The 25,576-nt window shown below is 38.9% G+C and overlaps 1 protein-coding gene across 2 annotated transcripts in view; it reads right to left on the bottom strand.

Annotated features, from left to right (window-relative positions):
- Positions 1-25,576, bottom strand: part of CPNE5 (copine 5) — a 197,431-nt gene that overhangs the window by 94,602 nt on the left and 77,253 nt on the right. For both annotated transcript variants that reach the window (XM_074236397.1, XM_074236396.1), the window contains exons 4-7: positions 25,268-25,371; positions 21,444-21,483; positions 18,404-18,480; positions 8,987-9,050 (exon numbers count right to left, since the gene is read on the bottom strand). In XM_074236397.1, coding sequence (XP_074092498.1) covers positions 8,987-9,050; positions 18,404-18,480; positions 21,444-21,483; positions 25,268-25,371 — 285 coding nt within the window. The remainder of the gene's footprint in view (positions 1-8,986; positions 9,051-18,403; positions 18,481-21,443; positions 21,484-25,267; positions 25,372-25,576) is intronic.

Here is a 25,576-nt window from a genome sequence, read left to right as displayed (position 1 = left end):
CCAGTAATCCTATATCTGTTTTCTCCCCTTAAGTTACTTCATAAGAACCTGAAGTATTTTCCTCTGAGCACAGAGAAAGTCCATCTATCTTTTGTTGTTGTTGTTTTAAATATTTATTTTGTCTTTAAGAATACGCTATTTTGGATGCACTTTGTGTGAAAAGGGTGGGTGGAGGCAAATGAGGGGGATACCAGACAAGAAATAGAGTTTGATCTAACACTGAAGTGTTTTGCCAGAAGCAATATCTCTTCGGGGTTTCAGAGCTAATAAAATGATAATGAGAATTACAGATCTTTTATCATTATTTTCCTAAGTATAGAAAGTGATATTGAAAACCTCTTTAGGCAATGAGATAGTAGTAGGAACAGAGACAGAAGAAGTTGGACAATCCTAATCACAGAGTCCCCTTAATATTGGTGTTAAACATTAGATGGTGTACAAGTGTCTTATTTCATTATAATCTTAAGTATGAGCCACTAGACCAGCCTGAATCATCATCTGATCTCCAACAACTGTCAAAGTAGCTCCAAGGAGCTAGAAATTTATACAAAGAGTGGATGGGAGGGAGAGAGGAAACTTCTTACCAGAAACTTCTTACAGTGTTTCATTTGTTTCCAACTAGTCACTGAAATAAACATTTTAAAACCAAGATATTTATTAATCATCTAAATGACTAACTTTCCTACCATCACCTAAATAAACTGTTTTATAGGTAATAAGTGTTTACGAGATATTGAATGAATGAAACAGAATTTGTTGAATAACCCACATCATGGCAACAAAAGAACAGAGACCCCAGCCTAAGTCCCAGACCAGAGACTCCCAAGAACAAAACCTCATAAATCAAAATTGAAAGGAAAACAGAATCCAGAACTAAAACAGTGGGTATTTGCATGATGGCACAAGTTCTCAATGTACTATCCATGAGCAGGTCACGGTGAGCTCTCAGTGGCACCCAGATGACACAATCTGGGGTCTCAAAAATACTCAACATGACCCTCTGTCAGTATAATGGCCAGGAAAGGGCACAGGACCTAGAAGGAATAGAGCTAAATTCTAACAGATTAAGAACTGGAAGAGATTTCCTTATCCAGGTAATCCAATTCAGATTTTTTTTTCCTTTTTTCTTTTTACAGAAGAAGCTAGTAAATGGCAGGGCCAGGTCTTGAATCCAACTACTCTGACTTGGATTCCTGCTCTTTTTGAATTATACTATAATTCCTATTGTTTAGAGGTAACTATGTAGATAGATCTCTGGGCAAAGTCAGGAAGACTAGTTCAAATCTCACCTCAGATCTTACTAGCTATGTGACCTTACAAGAGTCACTGTTTATTCTTCAGCAAAATGAAACAATAAAAACACAACTCTCAAGGCTGTTAAGATTTGTAAGTATAGTAGGAGCTTAATAAATGCTAATTTCCTTCCCTTCCTTCCTATTGACCTGTGTGACGATGGTCAGACCATATGATGATCTCTTTTACCCCAAATTTTCTCCTCTATAAAATGTTTGCATTCCTGACTTTATAAAGCTGTTGCAAATAGAGACCTTTCTAAACTCAAGAGCCTTAAAGAAAGGAGTCTTGCTGTCATTTTCTCTCTTTCCCTAACAGAGTGCTATTCCTTGAACTCTGAAACATGAAGTTGGACTGTTTCCCAAACTCTGTAAGTATAATATGGGCTTTGATTTCATAAAAACTCAAGGCTGTCAAGTTACCCTTGGCTGCTCTCTCCCCTCCTCACCTCTGTCCCCTCTTCCAGGAATAGCAATACCACAGAACCAGGAACTGGTACACAGCCAGGGTCAAGAAAACCAGTAGGCATAGAAGTCACCAGACTGGAGTCAGCAAGATTGTCTCAGAATCCAGATGCCAGGTCCTGTCTGTCTCTTGCAGGCCAACAATATGTGTACAATAGACCATGAAATGTCAGAATGGAAAGGGGCCTCCCAGGTCATCCAGGCCAATCTTTTCATTTTACAGAGGAAGAAACCAAGACCCAGAGAAACTTGACCAAGATCACATGGGTAGACAATAACAGTAGCAAGATTCACAAAATCTTAAAGTTATTCCACTTTTCTCCCCCTTTTGTTTCAATTCTTAGTTCTTAGCATAGTAGACGTAAAATAGAATCTTAAACACTTGTTGTCCATTCATGTCCAACTCTGTGACCTCATTTGGGGTTTTCTTGTCAAAGATACTGGAATGGGTTGCCATTTCCTTCCCTAACTTATTTGACAAATGAGGCAGCCAAGTGGCCTAATGGTTAGCATTCTGGCTCTAGTGTTAGGAAGTCCTGAGTTCAAATGTGACCTCAGACACTTACTAATTGTGTGAACCTGGGCAAGTCTCTTAATTTTGATTGTTTGCTTAATCTGTTTGCTTCAGTTGTCTCACTTGTAAAATGGATGGAAAAGGAAATGAAAAACTGCTCTACTATCTTTGCCAAGATATCCTCAAATGGGGTCACAGATTCAGATACAACTAATAGGCTAAATTACAACAACAAAAATATTTATTGACTGACTTACTAAAGACCCTTCACTCCAACGTATTCCTAGAATCTCCTCTACAACATCAATCAATTTAGCAATCACCAAACATTTATTAGCATCCACTTTGTACCCACCATCAGGGATAGAAAAACAATCTTGTTAGACAATCTTGCATTCTATTGAGAGGATACAACATAAATACCATTAGGAAAATACAAAGTAATTTCAAGAGGGAAAGAATGCTGGAGGTTGGAGGGGAGTCTGCCTTGTGTGAAAGGTAGCACTGCTGAGCTCTGATGCGAGGCAGGGATTCCATGAGACAGAAGTGGAAAGGGAGGGTGGTGGCACTACATTCCAGGCATAGGAGATTGATCACCTATACAAAATCATAACCAGCACTTATAGAACTTTAACTTTTGTAAAGTGCACTTTACTTTTTTTTATTTAAGGCAATAGGGTTAAGTGACTTGCCCAAAGTAACCCAGACAGGCAATTATTTGTCTGAGGTCAAATCTGAACTCAGGTCCTCTTGACTCCAGGATCAGTGCTCTATCCACTGCGCCACCTAGCTGCACCCACTTTATATTTCTTATCTCATTTTATCCTGAAGGCAACCAAGGGAGATAAGTGTTATCCTTATCTTCATTTTACAGACTGAGGAAATTAAGGCCAAGAGAATTTAAAGGACTTGTCTGAGGTCATAAGTGTTTGAAGTAGGATTTGAATTCAGGTCTTTGTAATCCCCAGGTCCATGGTTCAAGCTGCTGTGTGTTTAAGTTTTTGCAAGGCACATGGGGTTAAGTGGCTTGCCCAAGGCCACACAGCTAGGTACTTATTAAGTGTCTGAGGCCAGATTTCAACTCAGGTACTCCTGACTTCAGGGCCAGTGCTCTATCCACTGGGCCACCTAGCCGCCCCCCAATATGTGTGTTTTTAACAAGCTAGCAATCATATTTATGCATATGTATACCAAATACTCAAGTGTATAATTGTGACTGTTGAATGTATATATGTATATCCACACATATATATGGCAGAGCTAGCAGGGCAGTTTGACTGAAATGGACAGTGGAAAGTAATATAAAAGAGTCAGATTGGGAGGTCTTAAAAGTCAAGCTGTGGATTTCTATGGATTTTAAATAGATTTATCTAAGAGGCCATTGGGAGCCACTGAAGACTTCTGAAGTGGGGAGGGCTTCATTAGATCTGTAGCTTTTAGGAATATAAATTTGGCATTTAGGGGAGGGAAAAGAATGGAGATTAGGAAACCATTTAAGGTAATATATAGTATCAAAGTGAGAGGTGATGAGGTTCAAACTAGAGTAGAGAAGAGAGAAGAGTAGGATGTAAGAAATGTTGTGAAGGTAGGACTACAAGACCATATTCAATCAACTAATTTAATATATATAGGGACAAGGGCTGGAAGGCCTGTGAAGAAGACTGAAGAGTCAAGGATGAACCTGAGGCTGTGGATGCATCTCAGTTACTGGAAAATGACAGCTCCATCAGGAGAAATGGTGAAGCTTCTTAGTCAGTGGATTGGACAAGATGGCCTCTAAGCTCTCTTCTTGCTCTAAACAGTCTATGGCTCTAGGATGAACCAAAAGTCAAATTTCTTTCCTTGTCCCTTTGACTTCTCACCACAAACAAGATTTTGAGATCTGCTTTGAGAGCCTCTGGGCAATCTGATGCATGATGAAGGACCTAAGGGAGTGGAGTGAGAAGTAGATGAAGCCCAACATATTTCAACATCTCCCTGATATTCATTTTCACCCCAGTCAGACTCTTCTTGCCTTCCTCACCCCACAATCCCTTACCCCTAATAACGACCTCTTATACCGAACACCTACATTCAGACCCTTACCCTATTAACCAGAGGTAGTCATATCTCAGTCCCTAAGGTCCTATTTGTCTCCTCAGATCAACTGAACCATCTGTAAGTCAAAAAATTTAAAAAGCCAATTAGCAATTAAAAACCCAATTACAAAAAATGTTTTTGATAATGAATTAAAAATATTTGTCCAAACTCCAGATTTTGCATTCAAATGAATCATAGTCAGAGCATGTTAACACCAGAAATGATTGACCTTAAAGTTCCTGAGAAACCAGATAAGACTAGGGAGTTACTTGCCCAAAGTCACATGGATGAGAGGCCATAAACATATAAGTATCAGGTTCTGAAATAAGTGCTTTTATAAATATTATCTCATTTGATCCTCATAACAAGCCTGGGATGTAGGTGCTATTATTGTACCCATTTTATAGATGAAGAAACTGAAGCAAATAGTTAAATGACTTGCCCAGGCCACATAGAAATTGTCTGAGGTCAGATGTGAACTCTGGAAGATGAGTTTTCCCTCACTCCAGATCCAGTGCTCTATCTATGGTGCCATGTGACATGAGTGTTCACTATTCTGTTCCTTTTCCTCTAGGTAATCTCCCTAGAACTGCCTGATCTACCTGAGATCTTCTTCCCTGAAATATTTCTCTTAAAGACCTTCTCCCTTTCTCTCACTGGTAAGATCTTCCTGAAGCCTCCATTAATAAAAGCTTGATGTCCTCTTTCCTTCCTTCTTCATCCTATTCATGTCCTTCTTCACCTGTGGCATCCAGAACAATACTCCAGACATGGCTTGACCAGGCCAAAGCATGAGGCAATTATGGAAAGTTGATTTTACAGATAAGGAAACTGAGGCATATAGTGGTTAAGTGACTTGCTCAGGATCTGACAGCTGGTAAGTCTGAGACCAAATTTGAATTCAGGTCCTCCTGACACCAGACTCAGTATTCTATCCATTGTACCACCTAGCTGTTGCTCTCTTAATAATTGCAAATTGACTTGGCTACTATAGAGAAATGTGGTTTTTATTTTATATACATATATATAGGGATATTTATTCACTAATTCAAGGACCATGATGTTATCATAATTAGTGTTCCTGACTCTATCAGTACAGATCATAGCCCTGCCACCCCATGATGAATGGAGAATCTTAGTGAGTTGTTCAGTTACCTGGTTCTCAGTTGATGAGCTCTCTCCACCTAAGGTTTACTCTGAATGGTAGATAAACAGCTCAATACTGGGTCATTTCTGACAAATTCAAACTGTAGTTTTTATTCATCTGAGAAAGAAATCCTTCTCTGATACTCATCCTTGGTTCTTGAAGACTACATGTATGAAAAACTTGTGAGTGTCTAGTAGAGCATGTCTAAAAAATGTAACTATACACACACACCACACACACACACACACCACACACACACACACACACACACACACACACACACACACACACACACACATATATATATATATATATATATATACAAGCATCATTAAAAACTTTTTTTGACTAATGTAACCAAGATCAAAAGAAATGTGGTAAATTGGGAAACAATCTTTACAACTAATGATTCTGACAAAGGACTCCTTTCTAAAATATACAGAGAACTGAGTCATATTTTTAAAACAAAAAGCCATTCCCCAATTGACAAATGGTCAAAGGATATGCAAAGGCAATTTATAGATGAGGAGATCAAAGCAATCCATAGCCATATGAAAAAATGCTCTAAATCATTAATTATTAGAGAAATGCAGATTAAAGCTTCTCTGAGGTACCACCTCACACCTCTCAGATTGGCCAGTATGACCAGGAAGGATAATGATCATTGTTGGAAGGGTTGTGGGAAATCTGGGACACTACTACACTGTTGGTGGAGCTTTGAACTCATCCAACCCTTCTGGAGAGCTATTTGGAACTATGCCCAAAGGGAAACAAAAATGTGCATACCCTTTGACCCAGCAATACCACTACTGGGTCTATACCCTGAAGAGATGATGAAAAAGGGTAAAAACATTACTTGTACAAAAATATTTATAGCAGCCCTGTTTGTGGTGGCAAAGAATTGGAAATCAAGTAAATGTCCTTCAATTGGGGAATAGCTTAGCAAACTGTGGTATATGTATGTCATGGAACACTATTGTTCTATTAGAAACCAGGAGGGACAGGATTTCAGGGAAGCCTGGAGGGATTTGCATGAACTGATGCTGAGTGAGATGAGCAGAACCAGAAAAACACTGTATACCCTAACAGCAACATGGGAGTGATGTTCAACCTTGAAGGACTTGCTCATTCCATCAGTACAACAATCGGGAACAATATTGGGCTGTCTGCAAAGGAGAGTGCCATCTGTATCCAGATAAGGAGCTGTGGAATTTGAACAAAGTGCAAGGACTATTCCCTTTAATTTAGAAAAAAAAAACAGATATCTTATTGTCTGATCTTGTTACCTCTTAGACTTCACTTCTTTAAGGATATGATTTCTCTCTCATCACACCCAATTTGGATCAAGGTACAACATGGAAACAAAGTAAAGACTGACAGAGTGCTTTCCGTGGGGGGGGGGAGCAAGATTGGGGGGGAAATTGTAAAACTCAAATAATATCTTTAATAAAAATAAATTTAAAAAAAACTTTTTTGAGTTTTCTGTCTTTGTCCCAATTTCTTTTTCTTAATGTCTGTTTTTCTGTCTCTTTCTTTGATATCCTTTCTTTGATATCTCTTTTTCTGTGTGTTTTTCTTCTTGTCTGTCTTTCTTCCTATGTCTCTTTTTCTATCTCTTTAAGTCATCTTTATCTTTCTACCTCTTTTTGTCTTCCTATCTCTCACTTTTTCTCTCTGACTGCCTCTATTTCTCTTCAGGTGTATCTCTGTCTTTGTGTGTCTCTCTTCACCCTACTCTCCTTGCCCCTCTTTGTCTCTATCTACATCTTTGCTGCTTTCTTATCTTTTTATTTCTGTCTCTCTATGCCTCTCTGTCTTTGTTTCTCTTTCTGTCTCTCCTCTTATATCAGGTGTGGTTTTCCCCATTTCTGGTAGAATTTAGTCACGTGATCAGGAAATGCTCCTTTTGGCAGAGCCCTGATGCAGCTTTGGAAATCTGCCTCTTTTTCATTGTGAGCCCAATCTCTCTCTCAGGGGATGTTTCACCAATATGACATAAGAGAAACCATTCAAATACAATTACTTTAATTCAAGCAGGTGCCAAGATTTCATCTCTTTTCTTTGAAAGTGTTTTAGGATAAAAAGGACCTAATGGAGCTGAAACAATCAGGGATATGGTCGGGGGGAGGGATGAAGAATGGGGTTGGGGTAAAACTGGCTGCTTTGAGAAGAAGGCTTTGGGGAAAGGGTTGAGAGCTTTGGGGAGAGGTTTGAGACTGTTCCCTGGGAATCCCAGTTTCCAAGTTTAATCTATTTTTCCTACCACCCCCATCCACCTTGCCCAGCCTGTATCTCCTCCAGCTCACATCAATAGGATCCCAGTTCCCTAAGACAAAATCAGAATCATCCTGCAGAGCTTTTGTCAGTCAGATAATTGATCTGATTAATTCCAGAGATCTAAATGAAATTATAAAAGTATAAGGATAGGGGATAGGGAAACCAAGATGTGTTCAGAAAACCTTGGAATAATAGACCTGGAAGTGGAGCGCCCGCTTAAAGTTTAAGATAAGAAAAGGTGGTGTGTGGTAACATAAAATGACATTTTATTTGAAGTCAGAGATCTTGAGATTCAAAACCCATTTCTGCTACTTAGAGCCTGTATCTTGGTGGGGAAACTATTTCTTCTCTCTCTCTCTCTCTCTCTCTCTCTCTCTCTCTCTCTCTCTCTCTCTCTCTCTCTCTCTCTCTCTCTCTCTCTCCCCCCCCCCCTCTCTCAGGCAATGAGGTTAAGTGACTTGCCCAAGGTCACACAGCTAGGTAATTATTAAGTATCTGAGGTCACATTTGAACTCAGGTTCTCCTGACTCCAGGGCTCCACTGTGCCACCTAGCTGCCTATTTCTCCTCTCTTTATAAACAATCAGGTTGGTTTGGTAGTACAGTGGATAGAAGGATCTGGAGTTAAGACCTGAGTTCAAATTTGAACTCAGACACTTACATGTCTACCATATCTAATAGGAGAATAAAATGTAAGTTCCTAAAGGACAGATTTGTTTTTTATTCATCTTTATTTTTGTGATTTTTACATATAATTTCTTTCTTTATAATTTCTTTTTTGTCTTCCTGGACTAGCATCTATCACAATCATATCACAATCACAAAGTATTTAATAATTGCTGGTTCATTGACTGACTTAATTGATTGCAGAACCCTATATTAGGAATTGAAAGGGAGAAAAAATTGCTAATTAAGAGAGTGTCCCCTAGCCTCTTGGAGGCTGTACTCCCCTATCCTCAAGAAAACTCTTTCTTGGCCAGATGCTGAGATAGAAAAGGCAGAAATGTCCACCTATCTTGTTGACTTCATAGACAAACTCTCTTTCAGAAACTGTGAAAATCAGTTCAAATTGAAATAACAGGCTTTGCTCCCCTAGCCCTGCCTCCAAGAACACATTGCTACTCTATGGAATGCCCACCTGTCCTCACTTAGTCTCCTCTGGAGTCAGCTGGTCCAGAGGGATCTCCCTTTCCCTTCACCCCACATCACTCACCCTGCAGTTGCTCAGCTCTTCCACTGACAAGATAATGGTACCACACTTCTTTCCAGGGACCCCACTGGGAAAGGGAAAGAGAGCTAGTATTAGACAATGGATAGTGGCAATCAAGGCAGCCCCTTCCTTTCCTACCACTCCCCTTTCCCAGCCTCAGCAACATCCACAGACCATCCTTATCCCCACAAAAAGGATCCTCCTGGAACATTGAGGAAATATGTAAACCAGAGGAACTTCAATACATTCCTGATCTGGGATTTTCTCAGCTCAGAAATTTCCCCTGTCAGCAGCAGCAGCAGAACAGCCCATCTAGCACTTAGTAACCCAGAGAATTGTCTGAGGCACAGAGACATTAAGTGATTTAAGTGATGGGCAGAACTTGAATCCAAGTCTTCCTGAATCCAAAGCCAACACCCTCTCCCCACTATACCATATGGTCTTTTAGAAGTGACTTTTGTTGTTGTTGAGTCATTTCAGTTGTGTTTGACTCTTCGTGACCCAGTTTTGTGTTTTCTTGGCAAAGATACCAAAGTGGTGTGCCAATTATTTTCTCCTGCTCATTTTACTATAAAGAAACTGAGGTCAACAAGGTAAAATGACTTACCTAGGCTCACACAGTAAGTATATGAGGTCAAATTTGAACTTGGGTCTTCCTTACTCCAGGCCCAGTGCTCCATCCACTGAGCCACCTAGCTTCCTAGAAGTGATTACTTGAAGACAATTTACCCCAACTCTAGAGTTGACCTTTAATCCCCCTTCAGAACTATCTTTACCTATCTAACCTTTCCTTCTTGCTTGAGAACCAAGCCAAGGAGGCCTGCCTGCACAAAGATACCAAAAGGTTCTTGTGGTTCTCATACTTTTCATTCAAAGATCACTACTAAAAGGAAAATACCCTGAAAGTCAATTAGCCCTTCCATGTAAATATAATTTCTGTCATTTCATTGTCAAACTTATATCAATGTAGATCACAATTCCTTATCAGGTCTTCCTTCACCTGGTGAAGGCTCATCAACAACTTCAAAGTCTTTGCAAGTTAATAAGACCTACTAGGGTTCACCAATTGCCACCTCCAAGTTTTGGTAAGGTATTCCAGGAGAACTTTAATGAAAGTCTCCAGTTGACATTGTCCCATTACTTCCTTCCCCTTTCATAAAAACCAAACATTAAACATCCTTTGACTTATTCCACTCAGAGCCATCCAGACCTTATTATTTCCCAATGGAGAGAGAAAGGGAGTTAAGAAGAGAGTCATGGACCTGAGATGGGGCTGTTGATTCTCTTCTTGAGATAATGAATAGTGAGGGGGAAAAGTAAACTATAACTCAAGTTGTTATCTGTGGTTCAAGGCTACCTGATTTTGAGTATTCATAGGCGGGATCTAATCTTTTTGATCTGACTGGAAAGAGCAATCTCCTCAATCCAGAGTTTCTCAAACTTTTTGGTCTTAGACCCCTTTAAAAATTATTCAAGAACTGGGTTAGCTAGGTGGTGCAGTGGATAGAACATCAACCCTGAAGTCAGAAGGATCTGACTTCAAATTCAGCCTCAGATGCCTTACTAGCTGTGAGATCCTGGGCAAGTCATTTAGTCTCAATTATATCCAAAAACATTATTGAAAAATGAAAAAGGCATACCCTTTGATCCAGCAATACCACTACTGGGTCTATACCCTGAAGAGATGATGAAAAAGGCTAAAAACATACAAAAATATTTGTACAAAAATATTCATAGCAGCCCTGTTTGTGGTGGCAAAGAATTGGAAATGAAGTAAATGTCCTTCAATTGGGAATGGCTTAGCAAACTGGTATATGTATGTCATGGAACACTATTGTTCTATTAGAAACTAGGAGGGACGGGATTTCAGGGAAGCCTGGAGGGATTTGAATGAACTGATGCTGAGTGAGATGAGCAGAGCCAGAAAAACATTGTACACCCTAACAGCAACATGTGGGTGATGATCAACCTTGGATGGACTCATTCATTCCATTAGTACAACAATCAGGGACAATTTGGGGCTCTCTGCAAGGGAGAATACCATCTGTATCCAGAGAAACAATTATAGAGTTTGAACAAAGACCAAGGACTATTACCTTAAATTTAGAAAAAAAAAACTGATATCCTATTGTCTGATCTTGTTATCTCTTATACTTTGTTTCTTCCTTAAGGATATGATTTCTCTCTCATCACACTCAATTTGGATCAATTTATACCATGGAAACAATGTAAAGACCGGCAAATTGCCTTCTGGGGGGTGGGGGGAGGGAAGTAAGATTAGGGGGAAAATTGTAAAACTCAAATAAATAAAATCTTTAATTTAAAAAAAAGAAAAAGAAAAATCACAAAGAGCTTTTATGTGAGTTATATCTATTAGTTCTTACCATACTGGAAATGAAAACATCTTGGCATGATTATGAATTTGCTTTTAGTCTCATATACCATTCCCTAGGAGTACCTTGCTCTAGGAAAATTTCCACCTATAATTTATATAGCGCTCTTAGACCCCTTCCTCAGTGGTTATCTTGGGTTCCCCACTCTGCATTCCTGACCAAGCCTGGATATTCAGGTAGTCACATTGGGGATTCCTATATAGTCTACTAAAAGCTGTCTTAGCCCTCTCCAGGATTCTATAAAGCTGATGTCCCAGGGGAAGAAGGAGGCTTTGACCTTACCCATTTGAGACTGATGGGATGTGTTTCCCAGTCCTAGCATTCAAGCTGAATGTTCCTATCCTGGTGGGGAAAGACAGACAGAGACACAGAAACAGAGAAAGAGACAGAAAGGCATAGAGTGAGAAGCAGAAAGATGAGCAGACCTATATACTCCCTGACCGGGCTTAACATTTAACATCTATACCTGAGGCCAGTGTGTATGATCCCATAGCAACCCTTACCCACTTCTTTCCATGGCATTTCCTCCCTTCTCTTCTTATGGTTCTTACAACCAGTCTCTTATCTTTTTTTATATTCTATTGCTTTAGTTTTGCCTTCCTCATTAAACCAAAAGCTCATTGAGAACAAGGATTCTTCTAATATTTCTTCTGTTTCACCCTCCTTCCCTCCCCTCACACTGAGGTCATGGTGTCAGATGTAATCCTGGCTGATAACAGCTTAAATCCATCAACTTAGTCTGACAGTACATCTCTTGGAAGATATAAGGTCTCCTTCCTACTATTGTTCTGTAAGAAATCATAGAGGGGGGAAGACTTCATAAAAGCCTGGAAAGACTTGCTGAGTGAAGTGAGCAGAACTAGAAGAACATTGTACGCATTATGATCAACTACAATGGACTTGGCTCCTCTCAACAGTTTAGTGACCAAGGACAATTCTAAAAGACTTGATGGAAAATGCCATCCACATCCAGAGGAAAAAACTATGGAGTCGGAATGCAGATCACAGCTTACTATTTTCATTTTTTCAAAAACGTTTTATTTTTTTCCCTTTATCTCATTTTTCCCCTTTAGTTCTGATTCTTCTATTATGATTTTTTTTGCAAGGCAATGGGGTTAAGTTACTTTCCCAAGGTCACACAGCTAGGCAATTATTAAGTGTCTGAGATCGGCTTTGAACTCAGGTCCTTCTGACTCCAGGGCCAGTGCTCTATCCACTGCATCATCTAGCTGCCCCTGATTCATCTGTTATGGAAATATGTTAAACATGATTATACATGTATAACCTGTAATGGGGAGAAAGGAGGGAAGGAAGATAGAAGACTATGAAACTCAAAAGCTTACAAAAATATGTGTTGAAAACTATTTTTGCATGTAACTCAAAATATAAAATAAAATAACATTTAAAAAATAAAGTTTCCTTCTTCTTTCTCTCACTTACCCCCACTTAATAGGAAATGTAGCAACATTCAAGGGTTCCCTGGGTATCTGGAGTTAGAACTATTTAACTCCTGAACAGAGGCAATAGACTCCCAAGTGAACCAGATAATAAAAATAATAATGGTCAACATTTATCTAGTACCAGGCACTAAACTAGTATTTTACAATTATTATTTTATTTGAGCTTCAAAACAACCCTTGGAGGATAATAATAATATGAGCATTTATTCAGGCAGCTGGATGGCCCAGTGGATAGAGTGTCAGACCTGGAGTCAGGAAGACTCATCTTCCTGTGTTCAAGTCCAGTCTCAGATACTTACTACTAGCTAGGTGACCCTGGGCAAGTTTCTTAACTCACTTTACCTCAGTTTCCTCATCTGTAAAATGAGTTGGAAAAAGAAATGACATACTACCCTACCCCAGTACCTTTGTAAGAAAACCCTAGATCAGTTCACAAAGAGTCAGACGTGACTCAAAAAACTGAACAACAAAAGTATTTATGTATTTTAAGATTTATAAAGCACTTTTCATATATTATTTTCCAGAGTCAGATGCGACTCAAAAAACTGAACAACAAAAGTATTTATGTAAGTATTTTAAGATTTATAAAGCACTTTTCATATATTATTTTCCATTATCTTCAAAACCTGGTCAAGCAAGTGCTGTCACTATCCCCATTAGACTCAGTGTTTCTCAACTTCAATTGATCATCTTTCCCCTAAAACCATTCCCACCCCCACCCCCAATTTCCTTATTTCTGCTGGTGAAACCACTACCCTCCTCAGACTCACTACAGAATCACAATTTTTAAAAAATATATATATAATTACCATCATTTTACAAATAAAGAAACTGAGGCAAATTGAGGATAAGTGACTTTCCCAGGTTCACACAGCTAGTAAGTTTTGAGGCAGGATTTGATTTCTAATTCAAATTAGCTTATCCTAGGAATATAATTTAGATAAAACTGTAACTGGGAAATATTTAACAAAATAAAAAATAGAACATAGATAATCAGAACCTGCTCTTAAGAAACTCATAGTCTAAAAAAAGGAGGTAAGAAACATAATCACCAACAATGCAGGAATACTTTCCAGATGATTTTTCCCTCTGATTTCCACAGCTATGACAAGTGAGCTCTTGGCCTTTTCTAAGTCTACTTCCTGCAACCTCTCCCTGGTTTTCCAGCACCCCTTTGTGTTGTCTTCCCCTTTCAAATATAAGCTCCTTGAAGGCAGGATCTGTCTTGCTCCCTTGTATTTGTATCTTTAGCACAGCTCCTGGAACCTAGCAAGTATTTAATAAATGATTTCTCTTTCTATAAGAAAAGTATCAAGATCAGTAGGAAAGGAGAGATGCCAGCTATTTGGGACAACTAAGAAAGGTTTTAGAAAGGACATGGGATTTGATTCCTCACTTAAGCGTATAGCTTGTGTATCTCTGCCCAATGAGTCAGTCTGTAGACCTTAAGATAATTTCCCTTCTTTGGGCTTTGTAAAATGAGATCATTTGACTAGATAGTATCTTGTGTCTTTTCCAGCTCTGAAATATACTATAAGGCTGGACACCTCAGTAGAAATTGGAATGATGTAGCCACAGAACTATAGAATATGTGATGTTGGAAATCACCTAATTCAAATTTTATTTTATAGATGAGAAAAAATGAGTCAAGAAAAAAATTACTTGCCTAAAACCACTTATCAGTGAGCCCAGGACTAGAATCCAGGTTTCTTGATTCTCAAATCCAAAGCTCTCCTCATTTTGCATTATGTTAACATTAGGTCATTAACAGATTGCTTTCTGTGGGGGGGGGGGGTGAGGGGAGGGAAGTAAGGTTGGGGAAAAAATTGTAAAACTCAAATAATATCTTTAATAAAAATTAATTTAAAAAAACACTAGGTCATTAAGCTTCTTCCTAATTTCCTTGAACCTCCTCTTTTCCTTTTCCTTGTTATGAATCTGAAAGTATCCAGCTTCTCAAAGATCCTCCAAACAGTCAATGGTAAATGGAATAAACAATATTCTCTGTCCCCACCAGGACCCTCTGTAGAGGACCAGCTGGAGATGTGGATCAAAGAGTCCTCTATCCCTCAAGGGAGTAACTTTGCCTGTCTCATTGGAAATCAGAGAGAAAAAGGCCTTTCTGACCTTCTTGAGTTTTTCTGTCCATCAGACCTGTTTCTCTAGGCAGACAAGTGACCTAGAAACTGCCACCCCCACACTCAGACAAAGATGCAGATGCCACCCACGTTCTTACCACCATCTGGGTGGTACAGAGGAAGCTGAAATTTCCCAGTAGGTGACCAGACTCATCCCCCAGGAGCCTACCCCCAACTCCCCTTGTCCTTTCACTTCCCTAGAGAAACACAGCTTTCCCCACTCCCATCACCTACTCCCCACCCCTACCACCTACAGCTCCCAACTCCTGACGTGGTTGGGAAGGCAGCCTATTATTCCCTGATTAAGGAGTTGTCAGTCATCCTATGTATTATCTTTCTTCCCTCTTTTCTCTTCCCTTCACCCCATTTCCCCCCTCTCTTTAATTCCTCTGAGGCAAGAAGAAAGGGGCTGGAAAATGAATAAAAACTAAAACTACATTTACCTTTCAGCGTATGAGGCAGTCTAGTCTATTATAAAATTTTTAAAAAATTATGGAATTCGGCTTGAGAGGACAGCCCCAAATCCTGGTTATGTCATTTGCTAACTGTGTGACCTTCAGTGACTGCCTTCTTCTGCACCTCAATTTCCTTGTTTATAAAATAAGAGGATTAAACTAGGTGATTTCTAAGATGCCCCTCCCCTTCCTTACTCCATACTGGACATATGATCATTCAAAAGTCAGGTGAAATCTCAGATCCTACAGGAAACCTTCCCTGGCTTTTCCTTCCAATGTTGTTCTTGCCTTTCTCTTTCCTGTTGATCTTACAATTAGAACCTCGTCATGTTCCTTCTTCATGTACCTATGCTTTAGTTATTTTTCCTTTTTTAAAAAAAAAATCCCATTCATACATATTTATGGAATAAAAAAAGCATTTCTATATACAATAAAAAAGATGATTGTATATGAAACTGAAAAGCTATTTTGCACAACTTGCTATTCCTTTCAAATAAATGACAAAATTATCATATAAATACCTTCTTTTTCTCCTCTGCTTTATTTTGCCTTTCTCATTAAACTAAAAGTTCTAAGACAAGGATTTGGGTCTTGTATTTCTTTTATGTCACCCACATTACAGCGATTATAGGGGTTGGAGTTGTAGTCCTGGGTAAGTACCAGCTTAGGGTTGTGGATATAAAGTCTGATAGTGTATACCTGGAAACTTTTGGAAGCTATGAAGTCTTCTCTCCTTTCCTTCTCTAGCTCTTACTTGATAGGGAATGTGGCAGCATTCAAGGATTTACTGTAATCTGGGACTAGGGTGGCTAAACCAAACAGGAAAGGAGAACCTTGGGAAAGGGGAACGACAAGGAAAAATTAGAGGGAAGCTGGAATCTAGAGGAAGGTAAAGGGATGGGTTCACTTCTGCTCTCAATCTTCAGCTCAGTGATGCTGGTGGATATCCAAAGGTGGAGTATGCACATAAATTGGAATTAATCCCCATCTCTTGTTAATCCCTTCCCCAAATTACCCTGTATTCATTTAGTATATACAGTTATCTCTTCCTCATCTTAACTTTCCTGTGGTTTTGATATATTGCAGATTGGCAATTTAGGGAGAGTTTTGTAGATGTCATAGAAAATCCTAGAAACTCAGAAATACAAAAAATATCTGTATGGTATTGTATGATAGCAACATATTTTATCTTTTAATACTATACTAATTCAGATTTCTTTTCTGGTACAAAGAAAAGGTCAAAAAATTTTACTCAGATTTTTTAGATCACAGGGGATCCTGTACCCCTAACCCCCAGAAATGTGGAATAGATAGCTATATTCAGTTTATGTATATATTTTACCTCTCCATTGAACATTTTTTCATTCTATATATTGTATATATTTTATCACTATATTAGACTGTAAGATATTGGAGAGCAAGCATTTTTTTAATTTGTCTTTGTATTTTACTTATTTTGGATATATAGCGCCCTGGTACAAATTAGGCAATTAATAAATGCTTCCTAATTGATGGAATGACTGATGCATGTATCCTAGAATATGACTGAAGGAAAGACTAAGGAGACCTGACTCCCTGAGCCCCTCCTCCAGCTCTCAGCTTTCACCCATGAGGAAAACCCTGCTCCCCCAACCTCTCTCCTGGCCCAGGCCATCCCAGAACTAATCTGAGATAACCAGGTGGTAAGAAAGGCCACCACCATCAGAGGCAACCAACCACTAGCTTTCTTCAGTCCTACACAGTCTCAGGACCCATATAAGTCTAACCTTCTACCTTCCTCCTCTTCCTCAGCTGATCTATATTTGGCCACTGGATTCAGTGTTGGATCATAGTGTTGGAATGAGATGGGAATCAAAACTCCATTTTTTTCCTGATGTGATGGAGGGCTACAAGGATTCAGCATTTGTGCTGCCACTGATTCCTAAGATGCTCCAGTTCTTACCATCTATGCTCAACATGCCAGCAATGTTAAGTAAACTAGTTCACTTAGCTACTTAGGTAATCTAAGGACCTCTGGATATTGTCAATCATTGAAACTTAGGCCTTTCCATCTGTCCTGTGGCTGAACTTTCTTTTTTGTACAAAACTTCCAGAGAGAGCTAGAACTGTCTCTTTTTTTCCTATTTTTTTTATCCTTTATCCTTAGTAAAGTACTTGGTACATGATGACATTGTATATCCTTCATTCTCAAAGAAGACCATAATTTTTTAAATTGCTGAATATTACCACATTGCATGTTGTTAGAAAAATAAATAAATAAAAATATTAATTAATTTTTTAAAAGGCCATGACATCAAGGAGGTGATGCTATGACAAGCAGATGAATTGTTTTTGAGTGAGAGTGTACTGTCCTAAGTCACTAGCCTCACTTTCTCTTCTACAGTCATCTAGATCCAGTGGCCAAATATGGATCAGGATGACTGGAGATGACCCTGGATATGAGACAATCAGAGTTAAGTCACTTGTCCAAAGTCACATAGCTAGTTAATGTCAAGTATCTGAGGTTGGATTTGAACTCAGGTCCTCTTGTCTCCAGGACTGGTGTTATAATCCACTGCACTAGCCACCACTAAGCACTTAAATGCTCACTCATTCATTTGTTCATTCATTCTAGGAAGGACAGTTAGTTGCAGAGCAAGCCTATAATTAATGTCATCTTCCCTACTCCTACTCTCAACATAAATGACTTTTAGCACCACTCTTTAGTGAGTCTGGTTATCTGAGGAATTTCTGGGTATCTGATTATCTCCAAGGCTCTGCAAAATACCATAAGAGGTGTTGGTGGTAAGGACACCTTTAGTGATTAAATTTCACCCAAAGACCCAATAAGCTCATGATCACCCCAAATAAACAAGTCAAAATAAAACTCAAAAAATCAATTAAATGCCTTGCTAGGCAAAATAGTCATTTATACTGTATTTAGCTAGTCATGCCACCCATTTCATGCTCAGCATTCCTTCCCCACCACACTTACATGAGGGGTTTTTCCAAGCGACTCCCAGGGGACCCCACAATCTCTCCCAGAGTGCAGAAGGCTTGACCCAGGAAATCCTAGAAGAACATAGAAAGAGTGTTATTATCCATAAGCCAATTCTATCCCCAGATCTCAGCTCCAGTCCCTTCCGGACACTAGTTCATTGCCAATGTGTCTTTAAGTTCCATAATTCAATTGTTTCATATGCATGTACTATTTCTGTGTTGTTGTTCAGTTGTTTTAGTCATATTCAACTCTCTCTCAGGTCTTTTTGTTTTGTTTTGTTTTTAGGTTTTTTTGCAAGGCAAATGGGGTTAAGTGGCTTGCCCAAGGCCACACAGCTAGGTAATTAATTAAGTGTCTGACACCAGATTTGAACCCAGATACTCCTGACTCCAGGGCCAGTGCTTTTATCCACTGCACCATCTAGCCACCCCTCTCAGGTCTTTTTTGATAAAGTTTCTGAAGTGGTTTGCTATTTCCTCTTCCAGCTTATTTTACAGCTTAGAAAACTGAGACAAACAGGGTAAAGTGACTTGTCCAGGGTCACACAGCTGGTTAATGTCTGAAGATGGATTTGAACTCTTCTTCACTCCAGGCCTGTCACTCTATCCACTGCTCAATCTAGCTACCCCTACTGTTATATGTAGAAAGGATATTTCTAGAAAATTTCAAATATTTAGAACCTTACTGAAAATCCTTTATAGATTACCTAGTTCAAACCTCTCAAAATGAGACAGGAAAACTGAGATTAATTTAAAATTAAAATTAAATTAAAAATAAATAGAAATATAAATTAAATTAAAAATTTTTGAAGTTAAAAAGAGGGGGTGGCTAGGTGGCACAGTGGATAGAGCATCAGCCCTGGAGTCAGGAGTACCTGAGTTCAAATCTGGCCTCAGACACTTAATGATTACCTAGCTATGTGGCCTTGGGCAAGCCACTTAACCCCATTTGCCTTGCAAAAAACTAAAAATATAAAAAATAAAAAAATGAAGTTAAAAAGAGAGATTAAATGACTTAGCCACCTGAGATATAGTCACTATCAGAGGCAGGATTCAAACTAATATGATCTGATTCCAAAGTCAGTTCACTTTCCACTACTTATCTGGTACTCATGTTACAAAGGAGGAACTGGAGGCTCCCAAGGGAAAGTCCTTTACCAAGGCCATATAGTATGTAACTGACCAGAACTGACATTATAACCTAGGCCAGTTCAAGTATCTGATTAGGTTACCTTCCAAAACTCTAGTGATCAAGGGCAAGGGAGAGGAGAGTGGGGGCTTTGAAATCAGGAAGCTGAATCTTTTTACTCTAGGTCCAGTGCTCTATCTACTGTACCACCTAGCTACCCTCACTCATTATAGATATTTACCATTAAGTCAGAAGGGGGGAAAAAACCACAAAACATTAATACTCTTTTTTTTTGAGGAAATCAAGGCCAAGTGACTTGCCTAAGGATATACCAGAAGTAAGTGTCTAATGCTGAATTTGAACTCCGGTCCTCCTGTCTTCAGGGTCAGTTTTCCTAACCCCCAACATTTTAAGTTATATTTTGAAGGGGAAAAAAAGTTTGTACCTGTTAAGAAGATGATACTCTTTCTATATGCACCCACAGCTACCAGGTAAGACATGGGTCCTGCCTCAGTGAATTCAGTCTAGTCTAGTAAGGTGGATAAGATATAAAAAAAATAGCTATGATACAATGATATCTAACTTTTATATAGCATTTTAAGTAGCAGTGTACTGGTATATTTTGCTGATTGCAAAAATATATATATGCATGACATATTTTACATTAAATTTGCATTATTAGCATTTTCCCATCATTCTCAAGTCTAGACAATGAATACAATAATAAATTCATCCCTGTTTTGTAATGTTTGCCTATTTCTGATGCTCATATTCAAAATTTAACACTTAACTCTCACAAAGCAGCACAATCTGGCTTTCAACACATTTCTGGCTTTCAGATTTGCTGATGGTGAAAAAATAATATTTTTAAAAAATTTTTAAAAATGCTATTTAAAAAATATTTTTTGGTGCTTTACATATGTCACCTCCCATAATATTAATGCACAAGGGAGCTACAGAAGAGTGGAAGAGCAAGGAGAATTGGGAGAAAGCACTTTGGCCAGGGTAGTGTGACTAAAGATATTCATCAAATAATCAATAATAATAATCAATTATCAAGTTATAGAGCATCTACTATGTGCTAGGCATGGGGGATATCAAAAGAGACAAAAGACACTCCTTGCCACACCAATGTAGCTTTCATGAAGGAGGTAGCACTAGAGCTGAGCCTTGAATGGTAGATTAGTAGAGATGTTTTGGGATGTAGATGTCTGTGGACGGAATGAAGGAAGGAGGAATCTCAGGCCTAGATAATGGTTTCAACAAAACAGGGACAGGAAAGTTGTTGAAATGTTCCAGGAAAAGGAAAATGGTCTGCCTTGATTGATGTGTGTCCATCACATGAAGGGGAGTGGTCTGAGCTGGATCTAGGAAATTTGGTGAGCCAAAGAATAGTCAGGAAGACTTGAATTCAAATCCAGGCTTGGACACTTATTAACTATATCCTGAGTTAAGCCACTTAAGCTCTGTCTGCTTCAGTTTCTATAACTAACTGTAAAATGGGGATCCTAAAAATATCCACCTCCCATGGTTATTGTGCTGATCAAATGAGATAATATTTGTTAAAGAATATAATACAGTTCCAATATGGCCTACTATCTGAATGACCCTGGGCAAGGTACATCACCCTATTTGCCTCAGTTTCCCTATCTGTAAAATGATTTGGAGAAGAAAATGACAAATTATTCCAGTTTCTTTGCCAAGAAAATCCCAAATGGGGTCATGGAGAGTCAGATGCAATTGAAACAACCAAACAACATAACAACAACAAACTTAGTACAGTGATTGGCAAATAGTAGGTGTTTAATAAATGTCTCCTTCCCCTTCTTGAATGCCAGGATAAAGATTTAGAATCTGGAATTCAATAACATTTCAAAAACCAGCAAAGCAACAGTCTGATACTTACATGTTTGGAGAGATCAGGACTCTTAGAATCAACATCATACCTGTGGGGAACACAGACAAAGAGCAATATTGATGGGTCTTACCGTGCCCTGCCCTCAGAAAACTACTCAAGGAAGTAGCCACCTTACAAAGATCTAAGACTATACTCCAGCTATGAAGGTGTTTTTGGTCATTGGGATACAATTTTTCCCTTCAACCCCTCAATGTCCTGGTGTTTGCTTCTGGTACTGGAGAGATGGAAAATAAACTAGATAATCCCATCTTTTTTAATAAGTCTCCACTCTCTCCTTCACACAGTTGAAAGCATCCCCTCCCTTCTCCCTCTGTCACATCTCCGGAGACCCATCTCTTTCACTCTCTGTAACCAAATCCTGGATCTCTGCCCTGGAAAGCCTAAGGAAAGAGTCATCAGCTTCTCACCAAGCACAGGATTTTTCCTCTCTGAAATGTCACCGTTAAAATGTTGTGGGTTTTTTTTTTCCTTTCTGATTTAATGTTTAAACATTGACAATGGGCTGATATGAATCTTCTTGACTTAAATTTCTACATGTAGGCAGTTTCCCACCTCCTCCTTCATCAGCTTCTAATGATTTCCTCTGGGCTCCAAAGCCCCCCACTCTGCCCTTTTAACCTTTCTTCTCTCTCTCTCTCTATTCCCCCAAACATCAGATCATCCATTTCTCATTTTACAAATAAGGAAACTGAGACCCTGGAAGTTTAGGTGACTTGCCCAAGGTCACACTGCAAGGAATATCAAGGATATAATTTAAAACCAAGTCCTTGGCCCTAGAGGCAATGTCCTTTCCACCTTACCTGGTGAATCCCACTACCCAAATGGGGTGCTTACAAAAGAAGCCTCTGCTCACCAGCTTAACTCATCAGAATACCTACTAGATAGTCCCCAGTTAGCCTCAGGCCAAAGGGACTGTAAAGAGGCTGGAAATGAAATTTCCAGCAAGAAAGGCAACAAATGCCTTTCTCAGATATTGTTATCACCACATCAAAGCTTGTTTTAATGCTGGGGAACAGGGAGAGAATAAAAGCATAGACACACACATACACACCAAAAAAAACCCAATACACACATACATATACATGTATCTTATATGTATGTACAAATGTTTGTGTGTGTACTTGCTTTTCACTTGCATTTTATGTTCTTTATATAACCTATATACTGTCTAATATATTTTCTCTATTTTCTTTTCTATTTCTTATAGATACATATAGACATTTCCCCTATATATTCCAATATATTTCATATATATCCCCTAAATGTGTTCCCAATAGACTCTATATAAAATCCCTATATACAGGAAGTCTCAAAAGTTTTAATGTATATTTAGGCTTTATAGCTTAAAATACTTTAAGACTGCCCTAAGACTTTTGAAGCACTCTGGATATGCCATACCCACACATGTATGTGTGTATGTATGGATATGGATGTGCACACACATGCATGTATATATTATATACACATATTCACTGTTGTTGTTTTCAAGTTGTTTTTTAGTCATGTCCAGCTCTTTGTAATCCCATTTGGGATTTTCTTGGCAAAGATGCTGAAGTGGTTTCACTATATATTCATATAATAATGAACATTTACATATCACATTTTCATATCACCTACTATGTGCCATTCACTGAGCTAAGCACTTTATAATTATTATGCCATCTGATCTTTATAACAAAGCTAGGAGGCAGGTACTATTATTATCCTCATTTTAGTAATGATGAAACTGAGACAAAAAAGTTATATGACTTGCCCCGGGGTCATACAGCCAGTATGAGGCTGAACTTGAACTCAGGTCTTCCTGTTATCCAGGCCCAATACTTGATCTACTGGGCCACCTGGATACCTGTAATGCCTGTCTGTGTCTGTCTGTCTGTCTGTCTCTATCTCTCTCTTTCTCTCCTGGTTGGGTGGGGTTTGGCAGATTGGTACCTGCTCTGAAACTTAAAAGTCTTAGAGAATGCCTTGGAAAAAACAAAGCAATCAGGTCATTTACCAAGAGTCACAAAACCAGATCCCTCACTTTCCAGAGAGGTGATCCTCCCTTCTTCCCCATTCCTCTACCACCCTTTTCCAAGTCAAGGAACCAAGAATCTAATTCAAGACAATGACTCTGAGTGGAGACAGCTGGTGGAGTCTTTAAAAGATGAGAGTCACACAAATCTTCATGCATAATATAATCAGCTTATAACATATCCTACTGTCACCAAAGCCTGTTAGCTTGGGCTGATCTAAGCCTCTTCTCTAACTGCCTTGTCTATTCCTTATAAACTGATTTCACTTATATAAAGATGTTGAAAGGAGAGGTAGAAAGAGCTCAGGGATAAGTTTCTTGCCCTTCTCCAGTTCTAACAGAAGAATTCTTAACCTAGGGACTAAATACTCTTTTAAATGACTATATTTCAATATGTTTCCTCTATATGTCTATCTTTTTTGTTTTGTACATTTAAAAACCTTATTCTGAAAAAAAGGATCCATAGGCTTTGCCAGATTACTAAGAATGTCTATGATAATAAATGTGTATATATTTCTCCTCAGCAATTCCATTAGTCTAGCCCTGAACTCGGTCCTCATGGTTTACCCTAGTCCTTCTACCTCCCTATCTCACTGGATCTCCCTAAGGTCACCCAGCCTGGAAGTTTAATCACCAATAATGGGCCAATCCCATTACTGACTTGGCACAAACTTTGACCTGCTCCATTTCTGGTTTGTGTTGGTTCAATGTGACCTTCTTTATGCATCTGAGTGGCTTCTTTACTTCTGGGGGGCAGGGGGGGCAGGGCAGGCCCTGCCACTGTATAGAACTCTAAAATTTAAAAGATCTACCAGACTCAGTCTTACCTTTAGAAAAGGTTACAGGTCCATGCAAACACATTTGGACTATCTGCCTTTTTTCCCAAAATACCTTGTATATCCTCAAACAAAATGTCCTTGTCCATCAAAATCTACCTCCCTTCCAATACTGTTCTGAGAGAAATTATTATTTTGCTACTATATTAATGACCAAATATTAAACTAGGTCCAAGTTTATTTCTCCTTTATTACCTCATTTTAAGGTAAGTCCCTATAGGTCATCAGGCAGTCTCTGAAGGATATGGCTCATTAATGAGGTTACCCCTAGTGGAATATGCACCTCTATCTTGGGCCAGACCCCACCCAAACAGGATAGGGGGAGAATATAAACAAAATCCATTCTGGGCAAATTCTTATTCTAAAGAGATAACCCTATTCTTTTAACCTTCCATTAGAATTTAGGGTGACCCAGCTCATGAAAGAGAAAATCAATCAGAGTGGTCTGGATGGAAATGAATTCCCCCATCCAGATTGCTAGAGGAAGAGCTGAATTTTGCCATCAAACTATGTTCTCCGCAGGAGTTACTGAAGATTCCTAGCCTACCTCTACATTAAATGTGCACCAAAAAGGGTTGATTTCTTCCAACAGGACATTACCTTTCAAAAAAAAATATTTAAGCTATTCACTGTGTCCATTAGGGGACCATCAATTTATTGATCATTGTCTAGCCTAATTATTAATTACCCAATAACTGTCTCTTGAGTTTTCCATTGATCACACTCCAAATAGATTGAGAAATGAGCGAGATCTCCAGCTTGCCCACAAATAAGACAACTAGCTACCCTATCCCTTGCTTTCTTCCTTCCCACCCACACAATCTCTCCTCTTTACATATACACACTAACACACTCATACACACAATAATTCACACCAATATACACCTACATACAGACCCTGGAAGATTAATCCTGAGATTGGAGCAGCAGTCAAAATAGATCTAATTGTTTCTCACACTTACAGATCGAATCTGATGTTCTGTTTCTCCTCAAAGAAATAATCCAGTATAAATTTGCGCACAAAGTCCGGATTCAGTGTGTTGTCAATCACTTCTGTTCTTCCAAACTGCAAGAAAAGTCAGAGTGTCAACTTCTGGTGAGTATTTTTTAAATGCCTGGGATTTCATCAGTGTAAGAGATTCCAGGGAAGAATTTCATCTACAGAGGTAGAGGGATACCTTCTTTGTACCACCCTTTATGGTCTGGGCTCCTGAAAGTTTAAGTGATTTGCCCAAGGTCAGAGGGCAGACTTGAACCGACATCCTCCTGGC

Source organism: Macrotis lagotis, chromosome 5 (genome assembly GCF_037893015.1).
Source record: "Macrotis lagotis isolate mMagLag1 chromosome 5, bilby.v1.9.chrom.fasta, whole genome shotgun sequence".
NCBI lineage: Eukaryota > Metazoa > Chordata > Mammalia > Peramelemorphia > Peramelidae > Macrotis > Macrotis lagotis.
Note: the sequence above shows the minus strand (reverse complement) of the source record. Positions and strands in the feature narration are given on the sequence as shown.